General features: G+C 51.5%; 1 protein-coding gene across 1 annotated transcript in view; it reads left to right on the top strand.

The window, feature by feature from the left end:
- Positions 1-23,218, top strand: part of LOC119383683 (uncharacterized) — a 101,005-nt gene extending 77,787 nt beyond the window's left edge. The window contains exon 5 of the mRNA XM_037651959.2: positions 22,972-23,218. Within this exon, the coding sequence (XP_037507887.1) occupies positions 22,972-23,207 (236 nt within the window). The 3' untranslated portion in view covers positions 23,208-23,218. The remainder of the gene's footprint in view (positions 1-22,971) is intronic.
- The last annotated feature ends 275 nt before the right edge of the window (positions 23,219-23,493 follow it).

Here is a 23,493-nt window from a genome sequence, read left to right as displayed (position 1 = left end):
AGCAATACAACAGGAAGTCGAGAAGATGCTCGCGAAAGATATTATCGAATCCTCGTGCAGCCCCTGGGCTTCTCCCGTCGTCCTTGTCAAAAAGAAGGATGGAACATGGCGCTTTTGTGTAGATTATCGGCACCTCAACAAGATTACCAAAAAAGATGTTTACCCTTTGCCCCGCATCGACGATGCCCTAGACTGCCTGTATGGTGCTACTTATTTTAAAGACGATAGTCTTTCTTGGGATACTTAAACGGAGAAATTTTGGTCTGTCTTTCTGTCTGTCTGTCTTTCTGTTTGTCGGCGCGTCCCTCGATTCAGCTACCCGGCCAAAGTTGAACCACTTGCCCAAGGGCCAGCCATCTTGAACGGCTGACTAGGTTCATACTTGTGTACATTGTTGATCAATAAGCAAACATTACGCATATCTGAGGCGCAACATCACTAGGCAAGTGTTAGGTGGTGTGTTCCTTTAATAGAAAATGCGTACATACATAATTCTAAAAAACCTAGTTTCTTAAGCTGCGCTGAAAATGCGACTGCGCGTTAAACTTGACTTCATCCGTACCCTTTACACGAGCTCATTGCTGTGTTTCAGTTTCGGTTCCGTATTGCACTGTATGAATGCCATGGGGCGCCGCTCTGGCATTTCTTTCAACCAGGTGACGTGTAAATAAAAGAGTGTGTGGAGAGTACTCGTTGAGTGCGGACGTTTCTTATGCTTCAGCGCTTCGCGCCAAACCGCGTGTTCGGGCTGGCTGGCGTCCCCGCCGGTCGTGTTCGTCACCGCCGGTCTTCGCCTGCTGCTGCGCCGGGACTACCAGCCCACAATACAGCACTGATGTTTCCCGAAGTATTTCCAGATGGCGTCCATATCTCACGCAGCGCCTCTTCTATCGTCTTTAGAAGACATTTGCAGCGAAGCACGCAGATACGCGGCCAACTTTTTCAACTATCGACCTTCGGTCTGGCTACTGGCAGATAGCCGTCGATGACCTGGACCGCGAGAAGACCGCATTTGTCACTCCTGATGGTCTTTATCAGTTCAAGGTGATGCCCTTCGGTCTCTGTAATGCGCCGGCCACCTTCGAAAGAATAATGGACTCATTGCTCCTAGGGTTCAAATGGTCCACCTGCTTGTGTTACCTCGACGACGTTATTGTTTTTTCGCCCACATTCGACTCACATCTCACTCGTTTAGAGGCAATTCTTGACGTTTTCCGTAGAGCCGGACTTCAACTGAACTCCTCTAAGTGCCACTTTGCTCGTCGTCAAATCACCGTGCTTGGCCACCTCGTCGATGCCACAGGCGTGCGCCCAGATCCAGAGAAAATTCGCGCCGTTATAAGCTTTCCTGTTCCGACGTCCCCAAAGGATGTTCGCAGCTTTGTGGGGCTGTGCTCCTATTTCCGGCGCTTTGTTAAGGACTTTGCAACCATTGCACGCCCCCTCAAAGACCTCTTGAATACGCCCCGTTTTACTGGGGCCCTGATCAAGCCTCATCTTTTTCCCAACTTACGACCCTACTTACCACGCCGCCAGTCTTGGCCCGCTTCGACCCATCAGCTTCAACCGAGATCCGCACTGACGCCAGTGGGCATGGCATAGGAGCAATGTTATTGCAATACCAACGTGGACACGACCGTGTTATAGCCTATGCAAGCCGACTGCCCTCTCCCGCCGAGCGCAACTATTCAATTACGGAGCGCGAGTGCCTCGCTCTTGTGTGGGCAGTCGCCAAGTTTCGTCCATACTTATACAGGCGCCCATTCCGTGTCGTCACCGACCATCACGCGCTCTGCTGGCTAGCCTCACTCAAGGATCCCACAGGACGACTCGCTCGCTGGGCTCTACGCCTGCAAGAATACACGTTCTCTGTAACGTATAAAACAGGGCGATTGCATCAGGATGCGGATTGTTTATCCCGCTGCCTCTGGAGGAAGCAACCGATACTGACACCATCGCAGACGCTTTTTCTGTGTCGCAGCTGCTCAATATTGGCGAAGAGCAACGCAAGGATCCTTCTTTACGAGCCATTATTGACCAACTTGAGTCAACGCCTCGCGACGCGCCTCTACGAATGTATCTCGTCAGAGACGGGATCCTATACCGCCGCAACCTCGATCCACTCGGCTCCGACTTACTCCTCGTCCTACCAGCCCACCTGCGTTCGACTGTCCTGCACCAACTTCATGACGCTCCCTTGGCGGGCCACTTGGGCGTTTCCCGCACATACGACCGCGTACATCGTCGTTTTTTTTGGCCTGGACTTGCCCGTTCTGTTCGACGCTATGTCGCCGCTTGTGAGCCCTGCCAGCGCCTCAAAAGGCCGTCTGCCCTTCCAGCTGGATGCCTTCAGCCGATCGACGTTGTAGCTGAAGCTTTTTTTCGAGTTGGTCTCGACCTGCTTGGTCCTTTCCCACTATCCAGCTCCGGAAATAAATGGATTGCTGTCGCCACAGACTACGCAACGCGGTACGCTATCACACGAGCGCTTCCGACGAGTTGCGCTACCGACGTTGCGGGCTTTCTGTTGTACGACATAATTTTAGTGCTAGGAGCCCCTCGCCAACTTCTCACTCACCGTGGCCGCACCTTTCTCTCAGGTGTCGTTGACGAAATCCTGCGGTCTTGCACTACCAAACACAAGTTTACGACTTCGTACCATCCACAGACGAACGGCCTCACGGAGCGCCTCAACAGGACCATAACCGACATGCTCGCGAAATACGTTGCGGCTGATCACCAGAACTGGGACATTCATTTGCCATATGTGACTTTCGCCTACAACTCCTCGCGTCGCGACACTGCCGGCTATTCACCATTCTATCTCCTATACGGACGAGAACCCGCACTACCCTTGGACACCTTGCTGCCCGCCGCCACCGATTATGCCGCCGAAGCCATCGCCCGCGCCGACCAATCGCGCCAACTCGTCGTAATCGCCTCGAGGCCTCACAGGAGCACCAAAGACAGCTCTATGATTGTCGTCATAGAGACGAGCACTTTTCTCCGGGTTCTCTTGTGCTCCTCTGTTCTCCCACTCGGCGTGTGGGGCTTTCTGAAAAACTCCTGTCACGGTACACTGGACCATACAGTGTCGTTCGCCAAATCACTGACGTTACGTATGAGATTGTCCCAGCCGATCCAACAACGTCGTCATCAGCTACAAGCGACGTCGTTCACGTGTCTAGGCTTAATAAAGCCTTATTACCCTCCCTCGACCACATCCGTGTAGATTAAGCACCGAGACGGTGCTTCTACCGCCGGGGGATTATGATACCATACAGCCGCCGCAGCGTGGCTGCATGAAAGACGAGGAAGACGACGTCGCTTCTCTAGTTGTTGCTGGACTGAGGCCATCTTGTGCACCCTGCGCTGTTTTAACGATTTAATAAATAGTTACTAAGCTACCCGTAACATTATTATGGAGTGGCTTGGAATTATCTTCTGTAAATTTCACACATTTGCACACTTCATCATCATTCACGCCTGAAGTAGCTGTTTGGCTGCAAATTTGACGCTCAAATAAGTGGCATCGTTACTTTTGGCATCTTTCAGCTTGCCTTTTTGTTCCGTTTCAAATCTACCCACAGCAACCGTGGCGGTCATTTACATGAGGCTCGCACCGATGTCAGCGGACATGGCATCGGCGCTATTCTCGCTTGCCAGCAACAATCACAAGACTAAGGAATCGTCTGCACCAGTCGCCTGCTTTTATCGTCTTAGTGCATGTTTTCGATCACTTAGCGTGAGTGTCAGGTACTACTACTTTTGGCTGCCCAAAAGATTGGGCCTTCACCGGAATCACCCTACCTATAGGTGAGCAGAGCCACCTATAAGTAGCTCTGCTCTCCACGAGCGCTTATCAGGAAGAGTTATATGGCAGCCTTGTGTCTGTTAACATTAACCGCAACTGAGCTTCGGTATAAGAAAGAGCTATGACAAACAAAGGGAGCCAGAGCTTGCTTTGAGACGACAATGTTGCAGCTTACTACGTACTAGAATAACATACGAGAGTTCGGACAGACGGTAAACGTACAGGTCAAGATATGGTCAATATTCAAGTTGGCTCCCATCACGAGGCAGGTCATGTGCTAAGCGAAGGCGGGCACCGTAACCAAGACATACAATACCAGAACAAACACCGTTTATGCTGGCACTGCTACATACGTGAGCGGGAATGACGCAGTAGTGAGAAGGCCCGGCTCCCAACTCTAGAAAATTACAGGGCACCGCTGAATAATTTCACCATATCCGACGCCCACGTGGCTCCCGCCGGTCTACTGATTGCCGAAGAGGTCCGGGCGTTCGTTGTGATTATCGCAGATTATCAGCACGCCTGTGTGTAGGGTAGGCAGAATGCCTACCAGCATCTTATATGCCGGTGGTTTGAGTAATGAAAAAAAAGTCTCACATATCTGGAAATGGGAGTGCGGGAAGCTCGTAGTTTGTGTGCCTGACTTACTATGTTTTTTTATTTATTTCATACGCATTGCACAACCCATCGTCCAGATTCCTTCCTTCTTCCATGCCGAGAACTGTAGCTTCAACCCCAGCTCTCGGAGCAGCTTATGCTGGTGCACTTCCAGCTCATGGCCATCGCCATCTTGATAGGAATAGATGAGTAGGATAAGCACAGGTGCCGGCGGCTCCTGCACTGGTCGTCGCCTTTATTGGAATTATCAAACTGGTAAGCGCACGAACACGGCAACAAGAAGACGACACACAGAGCGTTACTTCCAACTGATATTTATTGCGACAGAAAAACGCCATATTTGTATTCTCTTCACTCATCAAATGGTTTCTGCGCATCTTTGTGAAGTGGGCTATCAGTTTCTCTGTTATTTCTATGCTTGCTCTCTCTCCTTTTATTCTTTTTTGCGCTCTGTGTGTTGTCTTGTTCCCGTCTTCCTGCACTTAACAGTTTCATAAAATCTATGTACCAACTACCACGAACCCAGCTTCTGATTCTGCATAGGAACCTCTCGTAAACGGGTGATCTTCTTACCCGCGGCTCAGGATTTTCTTCTCGCAGCTTGCGTTTAGATTCCCCCATGCCGGCTTCCCACTCCACGCCTAGCTGCTCGGTAGTGGGATTTAGCCGTGCCTGTGCAGCCCAAACCTCAGGATCTGCCCTTGTTGTCTATTTGCTCTCACGTACGCCTTCCGAACTTCTGAAGCAGCCCGGCGAATGTCTCTGTGCATCTGCGGCGACAGTCCTCACCTGCGGATAGGCTCGACGTTGTATTTTTGCTTCAGCGTGGGCAGCCCTCACTTAAGAGTCAGCGCGTCGTTGGCATTTCGTTTCGATTTCCGCTTGCTAAAGCTGTATGTCTGCCCGGCAAGCACGCGCAGGCTCACGAGCCCGCTGTTCACGGACCGTTCAAGGCCATCTATTCTTCAGCGGAGCGAACCAAACGCGACCTGCCCTTCTCTCAGCCAACCTTGAACTTGCGTGAAACAGCACATCCGGGACGAGCGAACACGCGATCACCCCCTTTCTTCTCCGGAGCGAGAGCGAGTGGCTTAGAGGTGGTATGTAGTGACTGTGCGCAGGCGAAATATCTACGGTGAGTAGGGGAACTGCCGAAGGCCAGACCGCCGGTCATCGGTCACTTCTAAACGAGTTTTGCAGCAGTAAAGCCTCTTAGAGTGGCTGGTTTTTGTTTTTTGTTTTTGGGAACACCCACGACACCAAAGCCGACTGGAGTGAGGCAATGCGAGCTACGCTTGAAAACACCGCGTATTTTGGACCTCCAAAACGAGGGCATTGCCTGGAACTGTCAGTCCGATCTCCTAGTTCTAGTAGGCTCAAGCGGAGGGAGATCCGATGGCGGGAATACAGAAGGGGTAAGCTGCACCTACTGGAAAATTTTAAAACACGTCGGCGGAAAAGTGGGGAGATATGCCCCGCCCCACAAAAAGTTAGACAGGAAGCAGCCGGTGTCCCGGTGGCAGCTGCAAACTCATGTCAATTTTTACTCAAGTAGAAGGAATACATCGAAATGTATATAGGCAGTTATCTCTATTTGGGTGCGAATGCCCCATGTGATTGCCAGAATAAAAAAATTCGGCTGATCTCACGTGCCGTGGGAATCGATGTTATGCGAAGCATGTGCGGGATGGTGACTGTGCGTAATTTTTCACATTGAGCGAAAAGTTACGGAATGAGGCTAGAGAAATATGAAAGTGGTATACGCACACTTATATTTTGATGAGTCGTATATGTATTATATAGCCAGTTGTTTACAGTTTCGTAACGATGGCAACAGCAACATGGGTGTTACGAACACCAGACGCGATAGGCTGATATGTAGTGCTTGTATTCTTCAATACTGGATAGCGCGAATCCGAACAGGAGAAAGAAGAATATATAATGTCTGGGGTTTAACGTGCCGAAACGACGATATGAATATGAGAGACACCGTAGTGGAGGGCTCCTGAAATTTCGACCACCTGAGGTTCTTCAACGTGCACCTAGATCTAAGTACACGGGCCTCAAACATTTTCGCCTCCATCGAAAATGCAGCCGCCACGGCTGAGATACCAAAGAAGGAACACAGATGCACAGGACAGGCGTTACTCGTAACTAAGCTTCATTCAGGAAAGTTTCCCTGCATATATACACAGCCGAGGGGCACGCGCAAGCGCACTGCATGTACGTTACAGTTACAGTTACAGTTGTTATGGTTATACTTGTTCGTTACGACGGAGAACGTATGCACGTTTCAAGAACCCGTGTGTATGTGCAGAACTTGACGGTAAAACCGGTAAGCGCAAATAAACAAGACAGGGACACAGGAAGAATGAACATGGACAGACGCTATTCATGTGTAGAAGGGGCTTTGAGAGTTCTTGAATAAGGTCATCATCAACGTGATCAGTGAGCACCAGCAGCTGGACCGGACTTGTTAATTGGATCCGTTCGTGATCGTGGCTATGGGGAGTCTAAGTGTAGTGAAGTGCGAGGTATAGTGCAGCTGGTGAAAATCCTGGATGCCTGTTACGATGAAATGATCTATGATGCACCCTGTCGTGGAAGCGGCAGCGAGGTCTTTTGATGTCCTCTCCACATCCAATCCGTCTTTCATGCAGTATAAGGACCAAGCGTTCTTGGGTCTTGATAAATCAATGTTAATGTCATCGGTGATGCTGAGAGGTCTCGTTCTCTCAGCTTAATCATTGTAGGAAGCATTCACGCCGGTTTTTGCGTAATCCACGTGGTCCGCATTGCGGAGCGCGTGGGCGAGTGGATGGTAATTGAGCGCCTTCCAGGGATGTTCTGTCTTCAGTTTCCTCGCTTTCCTTGCGTCAGCCGCAGTGGTGTAGCGGTTAAGGTGCTCGGCTGCTGACACAAAGGTCGCGGGTTCGATCCCGGCCGTGGCGATCGCATTTCGATGGGGGCAATATGCTAAATACCCGTGTTCTGTGAGACCTCGGTACACGTTAAAGAAAAGCTGATGGTCCAAATTTCCGGAGCCCTTCGCAAAGACGCCTCTCATATTCATATCGCGGTTTTGGGACATAAAACCCCAACAATTATAATTATTTATGCTTTCATTGCGTGTCAATGTGGTGCGTTCGCGGTTACCGCGTTGCTTGAGACTCTGTATCACCTGTGCCACATACCTGGTTTACGGTTATGTGCCACACGTGACCGAGAGAAAGGGTTTCATGACGTACGCGATAGGTATATTGCGTTATTTATGTCACGACCAGTGAATCGTGTTCGTCATACACTGTTCCCCTGTTATGCCAGTTTTGGTATATTGTAAGTTAGGGAGACGACCAGGAGAGCGCCAAGACGTAGGCGGCTAGATAGATAGGTAGATAGATACGTAGATAGACACGGCTAAAGTGGCTGAGGTTCGCTAAGAAATGCTTCGCATTTAAAAAGGCAGTGGCTGTCATTCACAGCACCACTGCCGATCAGTGTAAGCCTGCGCTGCCCAACGGGCAGCCGGAGCCTTACACTGATGCGAAGTGGCGCTCTGAATGGTGCAGGATCCGGAGTGGTGCTGTGAATCATGCTGGAGTGGTGCAGGTAGAACGCGCCAGACGGCCAGATAAGTCTGTAAATGTTCGGCACTGATGATCCATCCCAGGTGCTCTGCAGAAACCCTTCTCTATAATCATGAATGTATAATCTCTCTCCAAAATATAGCTTTAAGGTGACTTACAAGTCTGTCCCGATATACCAGGATGGCGAGTGCCTATCCCGTTATCCCGTAGACCCAACGACTTCTCAGCTAATCATTCCGACGCGTCTTTCTGGTATATCTGACTTCAACAACTCGTACAACTAATAGCTGAATGCTGCGAATTAGCGATATAAATGTTAGTCAAATTATCACCCCGTTGACCCGTTGCTCCACGTCTTCGTGCTCCGTGACGGAATTCTCTACGACGCAGCACCAGCTTCGACGAAGAGGAGGTTCCATTCGTAGTTGCTGAAATGCTTCGTTCTACTGTTCGTGAACTGCTTCACGACACCCCAAGCATTTTACATCTGGAAACAACCCGCACGTACGATCGCGTGCGGCGTTCATTTTTCTGGCAAGACCTTTAGCGTTACAAACCGATCCAATGCTGCTTGAGTGTTGTACAAACGCCACAAGGATTTTCGCATGTCTCTGACCGACCCTTGTTAGCCTGCCACTGTCTCGTTCTGCATCAGCTACTTCGCACTCACCGGTTGGTTCTCAACGTCTCTGGATGAGATAAAGTGGATTGCCATGGTTACTGGCTACGTGACACCATGCACTCAGGTGGTTCAACAGCCACAATATGATTGCGGGCAATTTTCAGCGCAGGAAAATCTTGCTTTTGGAGCAGAAAAATTCAACTTTGGAGCAGGTTACGGGAAAAAAAAACGTTTTGTATCAAAAAATTCAAAATTTGGAGCAGCTTCACAAGCAAAGCTTGCTTTTGGAGGAGTAACAAAATATATATACAAATCTTTCGATGTCACCACTATCATGTTTTCAGCGCATAACATGCTGAATAAGAGCAATGAATTATGCCGATACCAATAAGGCCTTGCGCATGATGAATATGCACCAACGTTTTCCACAAAGGTCCTTTACACCTGGCCTACACCACAGGTTGCAGTCCAGTTCAATCAGCACCGATGTGCTCAATTCTGTATTCCGCCCTGTTAAGAAGATCTATGAAGAGAAAATCCAATCGTCGTAAGTTCGCCCTCCCCCCATATATATATATATATATATATATATATATATATATATATATATATATATATATATATATATATATATATATATATATATATATTGTAACGACGCGGGATCGACGATCAAAAGGAGAACGACCAACAAATACGCTTTATCAGTACCTGAAATGACAACAACGTCTTCCTCGTCCTTGCACTGGGGCCAGTGTCCTCGCGCTGCTTCATTGTCGACGCTACTGGCACATACGCGCGGCATTATTCCCCCTTTAAAAAAAAACATCGTCCCGATGATGAAAGTCCAGAAAGCAGGGTAAAAAAACACTGCGCAGTCAGTCACTGAAAGTATGGCTTCATCCGAAGCACGTGGACGATTTCTGGTGAATGTCTTCCGCGTTTGGAACACTGAAGGCCGCCCGGAACAACCTCGTAATTGACGTCACTGATGCGTCGGAGGACTTCGTAAGGCCCGAAGTATCTCCGCAACAGCTTTTCAGAGAGTCCACGACGACGAATAGGTGTCCAAACCCACACTTTGTCGCCCACGTTGTATGTGACGGGTCTGTGCCGGAGATTGTAGTGCCTGGCGTCATAGTCCTGTTGTTCGGTGATTCGCAACCGGGCAAGTTGCCGAGCTTCTTCTGCTCGCTGCGTAAATTCTTCAGCGTCCGTCTCTGTGCCATCATTTTCATGAGGGAGCATCGCGTCTAACGTAGTTGTAACTTCACGGCCGTAAACGAGACTGAAGGGTGTCTTCCGAGTGGTCTCCTGACGAGCCGTGTTATACGCGAATGTGACGTAGGGTAGGATGTCGTCCCAGTTCTTGTGCTCTACATCTACGTACATGCTTATCATGTCAGCCAGGGTCCTGTTGAGACGTTCGGTTAACCCGTTGGTCTGTGGATGATACGCCGTTGTCTTCCTGTGGGCGGTACCACTTAGTCGCAGAACGGTGTCCAAAAGCTCGGCCATGAACGCGGTACCTCTTTCAGTGATAATAACTGCGGGAGCACCGTGCCTTAAAACGATGGCTTCGATAAAAAATCGCGCCACTTGAGCCGCTGTTGCCCGTCGCAGAGCTCCTGTCTCGGCGTATCGGGTGAGGTAATCGGTGGCGACGATTATCCATCTATTTCCAGTAGTTGACGTGGGGAAGGGGCCCAGAAAATCCATGCCGATTTGTGCAAATGGCGTCGTCGGCACATGAATAGGTTGCAACAGGCCGGCTGGCTTGATGGATGGCGGCTTGCGGCGCTGGCAATCTAGACATGTCTGCACGTAAGTTTTCACGACCGTGGCAAGTTTCGGCCAGAAATAGTTCTGCCTAATCCTTGCCAATGTCCGAGTGTAGCCCAAGTGACCAGCGGTCGGCTCGTTGTGGCAGGCGTGCAGGACCTCACGTCGGAGCGATGAGGGAACGACGAGTAAGTAGCTGCTGCCACGAGGTGAAAAGTTCTTTTGTAAAGAACGTCGTTGCGCAAGCAGTACGACGCCAGCCCCCTTGCAAATAATTTCGGTACGCTATTGGTTCGTCCTTCAAGGTAATGAATGAGCGGCAGCAGTTCAGCGTCGTCCCGCTGCTGTCGTGAAAAAGCGGCAGTGTCCACGACTCCCAAAAAGGCCGTGTCGTCGTTGTCTTGGTCTGCTGTTTCAACGGGAGACCGAGAAAGACAGTCGGCATCGGCGTGTCGTCTTCCCGATTTGTAGGCAACAGTGAAGTCGAACTCTTGGAGCCGAAGACTCCAGCGTGCGAGACGGCCGGATGGATCTTTCAAATTAATTAACCAGCAGAGCGAATGGTGATCACTGATAACTGTGAACGAGCGACCGTACAAATACGGGCGAAATTTGAGGACTGCCCATACCATTGCGAGGCATTCTTTCTCGGTCGTAGTGTAGTTGGCTTCTGTTCGGGACAGCGTCCTACTGGCGTAAGCGATCACCTTTTCGCTGCCGTCCTGCCACTGTACGAGTACTGCTCCAAGGCCCACATTATTAGCGTCTGTGTGCAATATCGTTGGCGCGTCTTCATTGAAGTGGGCGAGCACGGGAGGCGTTTGCATGCGTTGGCGAAGCTCGTCAAATGCCCGTTGCTGGTCTTTGCCCCATGCGAATGGGATATCTTCCCTGGTAAGCTGGGTAAATGGCCATGCGATGCGCGAAAAATTCACAATAAATCGCCGGTAATAGGCACAAAGTCCCAAAAAACGTCGCACTGATTTTTTGTCCGATGGGGTCGGGAAATTCGCCACGGCAGCAACTTTATCCGGATCAGGCCGGATTCCTTGGGTGCTGACGACGTGACCTAGGAATTGAAGTTCGTGAAAGCCAAAGTGGCATTTTTCGGGTTTCAATGTCAGACCGGCCGAGCTTATTGCGTCAAAAACTGTTTCCAGTCTTCTTAAGTGCTCCTCGAACGTTGCAGAAAAGACAATAACGTCATCGAGGTACACCAGGCAGGTTTGCCACTTAAGTCCCGATAGCACAGTGTACATTAGACGCTGAAACGTTGCTGGCGCCGAACACAAACCGAAGGGAAGCACCTGAAATTCATAAAGTCCGTCGGGCGTGACAAAGGCGGTCTTTTCACGGTCTCTCTCATCCACCTCAATTTGCCAGTAGCCGCTTTTTAAATCCATTGACGAAAAGTAACGGGCGTTTCGTAGTCTATCCAGGGAATCATCAATACGCGGCAGAGGATAAACATCCTTCTTTGTGATCTGGTTGAGCTTTCTGTAGTCGACGCAGAAACGCTTCTTTTTCACTAGTACTACAGGCGATGCCCAAGGACTGTTAGATGGCCGAATGACGCCATCTTCCAGCATCGTTTTCACCTGTTTTTGAATTGCCTCACGCTCCTTTGGGGCAACGCGATAAGGATTTTGCCGGATGGGTCGGGCATCGGATTCTGTGATGATGCGGTGTTTCGTGAGCGGTGTTTGACCAACTCTGGAAGTGGATGAGAAGCAGCCGTGAAACTTGTGGATCAGCGCAAGAAGGCGGTCCCGCTCGATGGCCGATAATGTCGGGCTAACGTCAACAGGTGCCGGTGCATTGATAGTAGACGGTGCCACCTTCTCCGCCAGATGGCAATCTTCGATTTGCGCAAGTTCATCGAAATAGGCAATGGCAGTGCCACTAACGATGTGTCGGCGTTCCTTGCTGAAATTCGTCAACAAGAGTTCAGCGCATCCATCGCTGATATTGATGACGGCCCTGGCAATAGAAATGCCGCAAGTGAATGTTAGCTCACTGATGTGTTCAGCGACGCCAGTGGTGCTCTGCAGGCTGTCGCAGCGCACGGGTACAAGGGAGCAACTGCGTGGCAGTAGTATAACGTCGTCACCGGCGATACGCAAACGAGGTCGCTGGTTTTCCTCATCGTTAGCAGTGCCCGAGTGTGAAGCAAATGTTACGCTCTTGTCGTGGATGTTAATCACAGGCCCGTATTCGCGCAAGAAATCCATTCCTAATATGAGCTCTTTACAGCATTCACGAAGAATCACAAGGGTGGCGACGAAGGTTGAACCCGCGATGATGAGTCGGGCCGTGCACTTTCCAACAGGTGTCATCAACTGACCTCCGGCAGTTCTGATATTGGGCCCGTGCCATGGTGTCTTTACTTTCCTTAATCTGTCGGCTAGTTGTAGGCTGATGATCGAAAAGTGGGAGCCAGTGTCAACAACAGCCGTCACTTGATGGCCGTCAATGTGAATGACAAGGTCAGCGCTGACCACTTCGCTTACATCGGCAGGTGTCGTATTCGTCGTATTCGTCGCAGTCGCCGTAGTCGTCGTTGTAATCGCAGTCTTTGGCGTCGGTGTCTTTGAGTTGGCGTTCGTCTGTAGTGGGGGCTGTTCGGAATTTCCACGATTGGCAACCCCACCCCCGGAGGTCGCTGCGTCTAGTTTCCCCGTCGCGGGCTAGGGGACCTGCCTCTGGTGACGTCGGCAAAACTGCGACGATTCGGTGAACTATACCGTGCAGGAGATGGAGAACGTGATCGGGGCGTGGTGAGATTTTGCGGCGGAAGACTCAGAGGAGCGTCGTTGTGCGTGCGCCGACCGTCATGCGTAGCGTAATCGGGGTGGGGAGGAAATCTTGAGTATTGAGCCTCGCGATAACGGCAAACTTGATAGACGTGCCCTGCTTCGCCACAATGAAAGCACACCGGTCGACGGTCAGCGGTACGCCACAAATCGGTTTTCCGGCGCTGGTAGTTCAGTGGGGATTCTCCGTTGAACCACGTTGTGGCGTTCGGGTGTCGACCGTACGGCATTCTGCGTGTCGGCGAGATCGGCAAGGTTGGTGGCGACGAGATAGGCTGCGTTTGCAGGGTAGGCGGTGGCCTAGTCGGAGTCGGCGGCGTCGGAGGTGCGATGACTGGACATCGGACAGCATCAGCGTAAGTAAGATGCCGTTGTACATCACCATATCCTGGCGAAGAAAGAGCTTGACGGACCTCTTCCCGGACGACATCAGCGACAAGAGATAATGCCGGCGTCGGTTCTGTTGGTGGAATCAAACCGAGCTACCGAAGCTCCTCTCGCAGAATCTCCCGGATGACTTCACGCAGAGGCTTGTCGTGACTCAAAGTCATGGCTGAGGTACTCGCTACCGAGTTTATCATGTGTTCATGCTGGCGGTATCGCTGCTGTAAGGCCCGTTCGATCGCTGTGCCCTCTTTAGTGAATTCAGCGACTGTTGTCGGTGGATTTCTGACAAGCCCGGCAAACAACTGCTCTTTCACTCCTCGCATGAGATACCGCAACTTCCTTTCTTCTGGCATCTCAGGGTCTGCCCTACGAAAAAGACGGGCCATGTCTTTAGCGAACATAGCAACGCTCTCGTTCGGTTTCTGGATGCGAGATTCCAGGAGACGTTGCGCATTCTCCCTCCTGTCGACACTGGTAAAAGTGTCGAGCAGCTGGGTGCGGAAGTCGTCCCACGTAGCCAAACTCCTCTCCCGGTTTATGTACCACGTTTGAGCATTGTCCTTGAGGTAGAAATAGACGTTCGAAAGCTTGTCGTCTGAGGTGGTCCATTGATTGTATTTCGCACAGCGTTTGAACTGGTCCAGCCAATCGTGGGCGTCTTCATAGGCTTCACCATGAAAACACTCAGGAATCATAGGATTCTGCAGTGTCACGTGCGATGGAGCTGCAGTGGCCATGGTGGTTGAAGGACGATTGCTGGAACCTTCTGGCAGGGGATTGAGCTCGGGCGCCAGGCCTAGCCGACGGCGACTGAAACGGTGGACCGGTGTTTCGACGCGTGGTGGTGATTCCGGGCTCGATCGTCGGCTCCGCGAAGGCGTGCCAAGCATGAAGCTTACCCAGCACCTCCACCAGTGTAACGACGCGGGATCGACGATCAAAAGGAGAACGACCAACAAATACGCTTTATCAGTAGCTGAAATGACAACAACGTCTTCTTCGTCCTTGCACTGGGGCCAGTGTCCTCGCGCTGCTTCATTGTCGACGCTACTGGCACATACGCGCGGCAATATATATATATATATATATATATATATATATATTGCCGCAAGTTATTCGACACCCTTTGAAGAAGCATGCCGCTTCCTCCTTTTACAAACTCCGCCACAGAACTACAACGTCGCATTGCGCGTGCCACGACACCACGGGCTGAAGAAGAAGACTGGCGGCTGATGGAATGAGCGGCACGCGACGACGTGTGTGAAGAAATAGACGAGGTTGGGACCAGCTAGCGGCGGATATCTCTGCAAAAAGTTGTGTGTCTTGTGTTGACGGGCACAGGTTCGCCCTAAATAGAGCTATTTTAGAGCAGGCGCTGTATTTGTTCGTTACAATATATATATATATTGTTAAGACGTTTATTGACGGCGAGATTGACGGCGACGATGCACAACGACAGAGCGCAGACTCGCAGACTCTCACGAGCACGAGCACGAGGGGCGCGCTCTCCGAGGATAGGCGAAGAGGGTGACCCACTAGGAGGCGCTTGAGAGGACGACCCATTAGAGCGTTCCAATGCTTCTCTACAATTACCCCGGGTACGAAAAGGGAGCCGCCTGGCGACCTAACAGCTGGTCACTATGAGCGGGTCATGGTAGGGCTTGAGGCGCTCCACGTTGACAATGTCGCGCCCTCGACGGCGCATGTCGGAAGATGGTTCAATAGGTTCAATCAGGTAGTTGACCGGGGATGTGCGTTCGACGACACGGTAGGGGCCTTCGTATTTGGGTAGTAGTTTGGAAGAGAGGCCAGTTGCAGTGGTAGGAACCGAGAGCCATACGAGCGCTCCAGGGAGGAACGTGGGTGCAGAAGTGTTGGTGGCACTGCGAATGCTCTTCTGCCGCTCTTGGTCCTGTGTAGTGAAGGTCCTGGCTAGCTCGCGACACTCCTCAGCAAGTCTGGCTGTGGCAGAAATAGGCGCACACTCCGATCGATCCGGCGTGTATGGAAGGATTGTGTCGATTGTGTGCGACGGGTGCCTGCCGTACAATAAGAAAAAGGGTGAGAAACCAGTGGTGCTTTGAGGGGCGGTATTGTAGGCGTAGGTGACGAAAGGCAGAATCGAATCCCAATTTGTGTGATCGGCGGCGACGTACATCGATAGCATGTCGCCGAGCGTGCGGTTAAAGCGTTCGGTGAGGCCATTCGTCTGCGGGTGGTAAGCAGTAGTTTTGCGGTGAACAACGTTGCACTCTTTGAGGATGGCTTCGACGACTTCCGACAGGAAGACACGGCCTCGATCGCTGAGCAGCCCCTGGGGTGGACCGTGGCGCAGCATGAACCGGTGGAGCAGGAAGGAGGCTACATCGCGCGCTGTAGCCGCGGGGAGGGCGGCAGTTTCGGCGTATCGCGACGATGGCCCAGCGGTTACCAGCCGACGTCAGAGGAAGTGGCCCATACAAATCGATGCCAACGCGCCCAAACGGCCGGTCAGGGCAAGGTAAAGGCTGTAGACCTGCAGGCGACTGGTGCGTTGAAGCTTTGCGGCGCTGACAATCGATGCAGGAGCGAACGAACTTCTGCACGTAGCGGTACATCCCTCGCCAAAAGTACCGTTGGCGAATGCGGTGGTATGTTTTCGATACCCCAGAGTGCGCACACTGCGGATCAGCGTGGAACGATTCGCATATGTCAGAACGGAGACTGCGGGGTATTACTAGTAGCCACTGGCGGCCGTCGGCGTTATAATTGCGTCGGTGAAGGAGGTCGTCTCGAATGGCGAAATGGTGGGCTTGACGACGCAACGCGCGAGTGGATGGTGTTGCCGATGGATCAGTGAGCAAGTCTATCAGTGAAGCGATCCACTGATCCTTGCGCTGTTCGATAGCGATGGTGTAAATGTCGATGGAAGAAACGGCATTGTGAGGCATTGAGCTGTGGGTATTGTCGTCAGGCAAGGGGGAGCGCGAGAGTGCGTCGGCGTCAGCATGCTGGCGTCCGTTGCGGTACAGCACGCGGATGTCGTAGTCCTGTAGGCGAAGTGCCCATCGGGCGAGGCGGCCTGATGGATCCTTCAAGGATGACAGCCAGCATAGTGCATGGTGGTCGGTGATGACATCAAATGGGCGACCATACAAATAAGGTCGGAACTTCGTAAGGGCCCAGATAATCGCCAGGCATTCCTTTTCGGTGACGGTGTAATTATTCTCGGCTTTGGTAAGCGTACGACTTGCATATGCCACGACATATTCAGGGAATCCTGGCTTGCGCTGCGCAAGGACAGCGCCAAGGCCAACACCGCTGGCGTCCGTGTGTACCTCTGTAGGGGCCGTAGGGTCGTAGTGGCGTAGTATGGGAGGCGACGTCAACAAACGACGGAGCTTCGCGAAAGCTTCGTCGCACTCTGACGACCACGAATTGAGCGGCCCATTACTTCCGAGGAGCTTCGTCAGCGGCGATATGATAGTCGCGAAGTTTCGAATGAAGCGCCGAAAGTAGGAACACAGTCCTACGAAACTGCGCAGTTCCTTGACGGACGTAGGTTTGGGGAACTCGGTCACGGCCCGAAGCTTGGCTGGATCGGGGAGAATACCGTCCTTGGACACGACGTAACCGAGTATTGTCAGCTGCCGTGCTGCAAATCGGCACTTCTTTAGATTCAGTTGCAGACCGGCCTCGCTCAAACGCGTCAAAACATGCCGCAGGCGTTCAAGATGCGTGGAGAAGTCCGGAGCGAAAACAACGACGTCGTCGAGGTAGCATAAGCATGTGTGCCATTTGAGGTTGCGCAGAACGGTATCCATCATGCGCTCAAAGGTGGCGGGCGCGTTACACAGCCCAAACGGCATGACGTTCAATTCGTACAAGCCGTCGGGCGTGACAAAGGCGGTCTTCGGTCGAGCGTCATCAGCCATGGGTACTTGCCAGTACCCTGAGCGCAAATCGAGAGATGAAAAGAATTCTGCGCCTTGCAGGCTGTCAATTGCGTCGTCTATTCGCGGTAGTGGATACACGTCTTTGCGAGTGATCTTGTTAAGTCGTCGGTAGTCCACACAGAACCGCACAGAACCGTCCTTCTTCGCCACAAGAACGACAGGAGACGCCCAGGGGCTGTTAGAAGGTCGAATAACATCGCGGCGAAGCATCTCGTCGACTTGCTCGTTGATTACACGGCGTTCTGTGGGAGATACGCGATATGGACGTTGCCGCAGTGGCGGCTGGGTGCCAGTGTCGATGCGATGCGTAACGGCGGACGTGCGGCCGAGAGAAGTTTGAGCGACATCGAAAGAAGAGCGAAATTCTTCCAACAGGCCCAGAAGCTGGGAACGCTGGACTGGCGTAAGGTTGTCAGCAATGGAGGAACCAAATACATCAGCGGGTGATGAACCAGACGTGGAAACAGCACCGAGCGTACTGGAACTGTGGCTGTGCATTTCATCTGGTTCGTCCATAACTTGTGCGTCTTCGAGGGGTTCCACGCTACCGAGACATTCCCCTTGCACCAACGTGACACTGTACGGGAATGGATTGATAACAAAAATAGAGGTGCTGCCCTGAGTGACTTGCACGGTCGCGAAAGGCACCAGCAAGCCTTTCCTCGTGCAAACACGGTCAGATGGCGAGAGGAGTGCAACGGTGTCGGAAAGACTTGCGCAGTAGACTGACACCGCCGTTGACGAGTTTGCAGGCACCTTGGTGTCGTCTTTGACATGTACCTTGCCCGCAGCCGATGGATTGTCTGCCGGCGTCCAATCAGGGAACGGTGAGAGCTCTATTTCGGCTGGTGCGCAATGAATGACGGCGTCGTGGAGGGAGAGAAAATCCCATCCTAGGATGACGTCGTGAGAGCAGGCTGGAATTATGATCAATTCGACGGCGTACAGAGCATCCTGAATAATGACGCGGGCGGTGCACACCGCTGTAGGGTGAATACTTTGGGCGCTGGCTGTACAGAGGGAGAGACCGGAAAGTGGCGTCGTCACTTTTCGCAGTAATCGGCTAAGTTTGGCGTCCATGACGGATACGGCGGCTCCAGTGTCGATAAGGGCAGATGCGCGAACACCGTCCACAAACACGTCTATCACGTTCGATGGGCTTCGCTGAGGGCTTTCGCAGTTCGATAGCCTCGCAGCCCTTGCCTCGTGGACTGCGACGACTAGTTTTCCTGGTCACGTGAGACCGGACGTGGCTGCATGGGCGACAGTGAGCGACGTCGTGGAGACGGTGACCGGCGGGTAGATGTTGCGGCGCGGGACGTCGGTGACATAGGCGGCGCTTGGTCATAATAAGGTCGGCTTGATTGGCTGGGGAGGGCTGATGCGACCCGAGGCGGCTCCATGCGATTGCAGTAGCGTGCGACGTGACCGGCGCAACCGCACTCGAAACAGATGGGGCGGTTGTCGGAAGTGCGCCAGCGGTTCGCGGGTCCCATCCATGTCGCAGAACGGGACGGACGAGGCGGCTGCTGATATGAGGGCATTGTGGGCAGGAGTCGGGGCCTGGGGACGACGTCGCCGTACGTAGGCGGCACAGCCGCGTCGAAGGCCTGGGGTCCGACGACGGCTTCGGCGTAAGTTCGCGGTGCAGCCACAGGAATCACTGGGGCGGCCTGGCTACAGCTTGCGCGTAGCTTAGTGGCGCATGCACTGGAGGCGGTTGGTGGTATTCAGGAATGACCTCTGCGATTTCCTGCTGAATCGCTCGGCGGAGAGGAGGCAGGAGGGTAGTGGGCGGCTGGTCAACACGCTGCGGTGGAGCGAAAGCCAGTAGAGAGATCTGGCGGGCAATTTCCTCACGCACGAACGACTTGATTTCGGCGAGCAAGGTGGAGTGGTCGGAAATGGCCGACAAGCCCGCGAGATCAGCATCGCGTGATGGCGGTCGACGGGTCATCAAGCGCTGCCGGCGCAGCTCCTCGTAACTTTGGCACAGCGTGATGACCTCTGCCACTGTGCGAGGGTTTTTGGCCAGCAGCATGGTGAAGGCATCGTCGTCGATGCCTTTCATAACATTCCTGATTCTCTCAGATTCCGGCATGCTCGCGTCGGCTTTTTTGCACAAGTCAAGGATGTCTTCAATGTAGCTCGTGAACGATTCACCGGCCTGCTGTGCCCGTTCACGCAACCGCTGTTCGGCTTGCAGCTTACGGACGGCAGGGCGGCCAAACACGTCGACGATGGCGGTCTTGAAATCGGACCACGTCGGGAAATCGGATGCATGGTTGTTGTACCACATGCCTGCCACACCCGCGAGGTAGAAAACCAAGTTGCTCAGCTTGCCTGCTTCGTCCCATTTATTTGGGACACTCACCCGTTCGTAAATCGTGAGCCAGTCCTCCACGTCGGTGCCATCCGCGCCGGTGAAGACAGGAGGGTCACGGATGCGGGGGACACCGGGACAAGCGGTCGGAGCAGGAGGCGGCGTTTGCTGAGCGGCGTCTTGCGGCATGGTAGATGGCACGGTACGGGATTGAAGCTCCAGGGGCATCGAATGGAGACCGAAGTTGTGGTGACGGTACAGCACTCTCCACCACTTTGTTAAGACGTTTATTGACGGCGAGATTGACGGCGACGATGCACAACGACAGAGCGCAGACTCGCAGACTCTCACGAGCACGAGCACGAGGGGCGCGCTCTCCGAGGATAGGCGAAGAGGGTGACCCACTAGGAGGCGCTTGAGAGGACGACCCATTAGAGCGTTCCAATGCTTCTCTACAATATATATATATATATATATATATATACACGAAAATATCACTTGCCAGGGGAAGGGGCTGAACCTGCGACCTTCGAATAGCGCGTCCGATATTCTACCAACTGAGCTACCGCGGCCGCCATCCCCCCGTCCACTTTATGGTGTATATATGGACATTTTCAACGTGGGAGTGTGAGTCAGCGCCGCCCGTAGCCATGACGGCGAGTGTGGAGCACTCTTTTTTTTCTGCCTGTTGGCGTCACGTAGTAGGGATGGCCGATTAAACTTTCAATCAATAATCGTTAATCGTTCATCGATTTAGCCAATAATCGATTAATTGCTTTTGGTGGAATGTTTTGATCGATTAATCGACATTTTTATGTGCGCTTTTAAAGCGGATATCTCTTTGTTTGCGAGGCATCGTTCGTCTTTGATATGGACAGAAGTCTTTTTATCAGATACTCACGATCGAAAATTCCCATTTTCGAAAGTGTCGACGACGGGCCCCTTGTGTCCAGTGTGCGAAAATTCCCACTTTCGCACATTGGACACAAGGAACCCATCGTCGGGAGATGGCTGTTGGCTAAATAGCGAGATACTAATAACTTACCTGAAGAGGCGGATTGGTGTCGTCAGGATAGGGTTTTTCAACAATGTCACCTTGGTCGTTACCACCTTTATTTGGGAGATGGCTCTTTGGCACGTGAATAGACTGGGCGTGAAGCTGGTGATATCTTTGTCTCCGTTGCTGGCTTCGAGAAGTGCTTACCACATTTATTACACCTTGCACTTTTCGTTTTCTCATCTTCTACGAACAACGACCATACTGCGCTCCTCTTCCGATTACCCGGCATTATGACATACTAAAGGTAGCAGTATAACCACCAATGTGTAATAATTATGCAATATAACACGCAAGCAACGCAAGCCCCACGTATACTCAGTCGATGCTCAACCAGCTTAATGGAGAGGAGGTGATGGCACTAGCAGCAGTAGACTGTGAGCCGGAGAGAAGCGGGCAAGTTCATTTCTGCCTCGATGGGGTGGAGCCGTCTCCTCCCCGGGATTGAAGCACTGGGGAGTGCTTGGATTTGGAAACCGGGCTATAGGTCGTAGCACCGTCGCCGTGTTTATGTGGATAGGTGGTCAGCTGCGCGTATACGAATGTACGCAGGGGCGCTTCGCCGTAGGCGGTTTGAGTGTATTGTCGGCGAATAGAGTGCGTTGACTCAGCCTAATAATGATCCATACGCCCTTCACTGACAAATCAATGCGCTAAATCGGCCTAACGTTCCCATTACGTGTGAGAGAAACGCCTCCTGCCAATAAACGGTGTAGTGGTCTTCGGTCACATTCGTGTATTGCACTGTGCACGATGTTTTTTCTTGCTTTATTCGCTCGTGTTTAAATTGTGTTTTGCCTATACCACAGTATAAATAGTGTTTCGCGACTGAGCCTATTGAGCATTTGCTTCTTGCTCTAGCGGCTACAATCAAAAGAGCCTGTATTTTTGCGTAATTAGATGAAGTAGAACTTTGTGCACTCTGATTTTCTGTTTGCATGAATACACGTACTGCTATAGAAATACATGGCTTCAGGTCTCTTTTAAGGCTAACCAGCCTATGCAGACGCTAGTTCATGCTTTGCGGTATCACAAGGATTTCCAAGTCGTCAACACTTGAAGAAATGGTGTCGCTAAAATTCTGCATTCACACCTCAACATTTAGTACTTTTTTTTTCGTTTAAGACACGACAAATACACTATGGGATGTGCTTCAACGACAAAGTGATACCCAGATTGAAATGATCTTGACAAATGGATCGTTAGACGTAGTGCCATACCGACACGTACATTTACACGCTTATTAGAGCGCATACAAGTCTCATAAGACGAAATGGTTATGTATATCGTGTAAGCATAAGTACAAGCATTTGATACTGTGCTAGCACAACAGAATAAGGTGTAATATGAGGACCTGGATGACGTACGCGCACATGCGAACACGGTGTGGCTAGCTGACGACGCAAGGAGCCATCCACACCACAGGGTTTCGTCCGCTCGCCGCTAGGTGCCGATTGTGCTCGATCTCGCGGCGAATACGCGATTTATGTAGTTGAAGGCAATGCTTATTGCGATAGCAAATATATGAACACTATCGGTGCATTTTAACCCTCGATAGTGATGTCGGCGCGCCGTGACGTTGCGTGTAATGTCCAAATCGATAACATCGCCCTGCGCGTCCTACGTTCTCTGTGCGAATCAAAACGTGCGAGCGCAGCAAACGAACACTCGCACCGCTCTGTTTTCGAGGAAGTGATACAAAGCACGAAGACAGCAAGGCTTCGCTCGCTGCAGAAGCCGTGCTTCCTCATACTGCCGTCTTGTTCAGGTATGCCGGGTTGCAGGCTCCAGGAGTTAGCTGCTAGCCTTACTTCGCATAATAATTTGCATTGCTATCGCATTCAGTGCTTCGCCTTTGCGGCGGATCAATTATTTTGTGCCAAATAATGCCTCATTTTAACTAACCTAATTTATATTCAATATTCAACGCTGATTGCGCAGTTGTCAAAAAGGCAGGCCCCTTAAATATAAAGGTTTAACAAAATACAGATTTTAAAGCGTCTAAAAAATGTTTTTCTTTTTTGTTTTTTTAGGGCCTGGTATCTCAGGCGATGCAAGAGTGTTGAAGGGCGGCTCCATGTGGAGTGAGTGCACTTCGTGCAAATGCTTTTTCGTGTTTAACGCTTCTTTTTATGAAGAAAATATTGGCTGCACGGCGTCGGCGACACTGAAATGCACATGCGAACCGAACGCCTCCATACAAGAAAAAAAAGACAGAATGGCGGAGTGTGCAAATGAAGTGGCTGCCACGCCATTACGCAATGCTTAGCGTAAACCTCTTCCAAACAAATATTTCTATAAATATTTGGCAAAATGACTGTGTCTGTGGTTTGTGTTTTTCTTCGACATCAACGGGAATTTTCAGAAATATTTCACGTTCATAGAGCCATCCACAGCATCAAAATATATGCTTCGTGTGATCATATGTGAGCAGTAAGCAGACCATAAAACAGAAAATAGATAACCACAAAATATATCAGTTGATCACAAGCAAAGAACGGAAAGGGATAGAAAATAACACATATTCACACGAAAAGAAGAGAAAAGAGCACAAA

The sequence above is a fragment of the Rhipicephalus sanguineus genome, chromosome 2, assembly GCF_013339695.2.
Source record: "Rhipicephalus sanguineus isolate Rsan-2018 chromosome 2, BIME_Rsan_1.4, whole genome shotgun sequence".
In the NCBI taxonomy this organism is placed as follows: Eukaryota; Metazoa; Arthropoda; class Arachnida; order Ixodida; family Ixodidae; genus Rhipicephalus; species Rhipicephalus sanguineus.
This window is presented reverse-complemented; position numbering and strand designations above follow the sequence as displayed.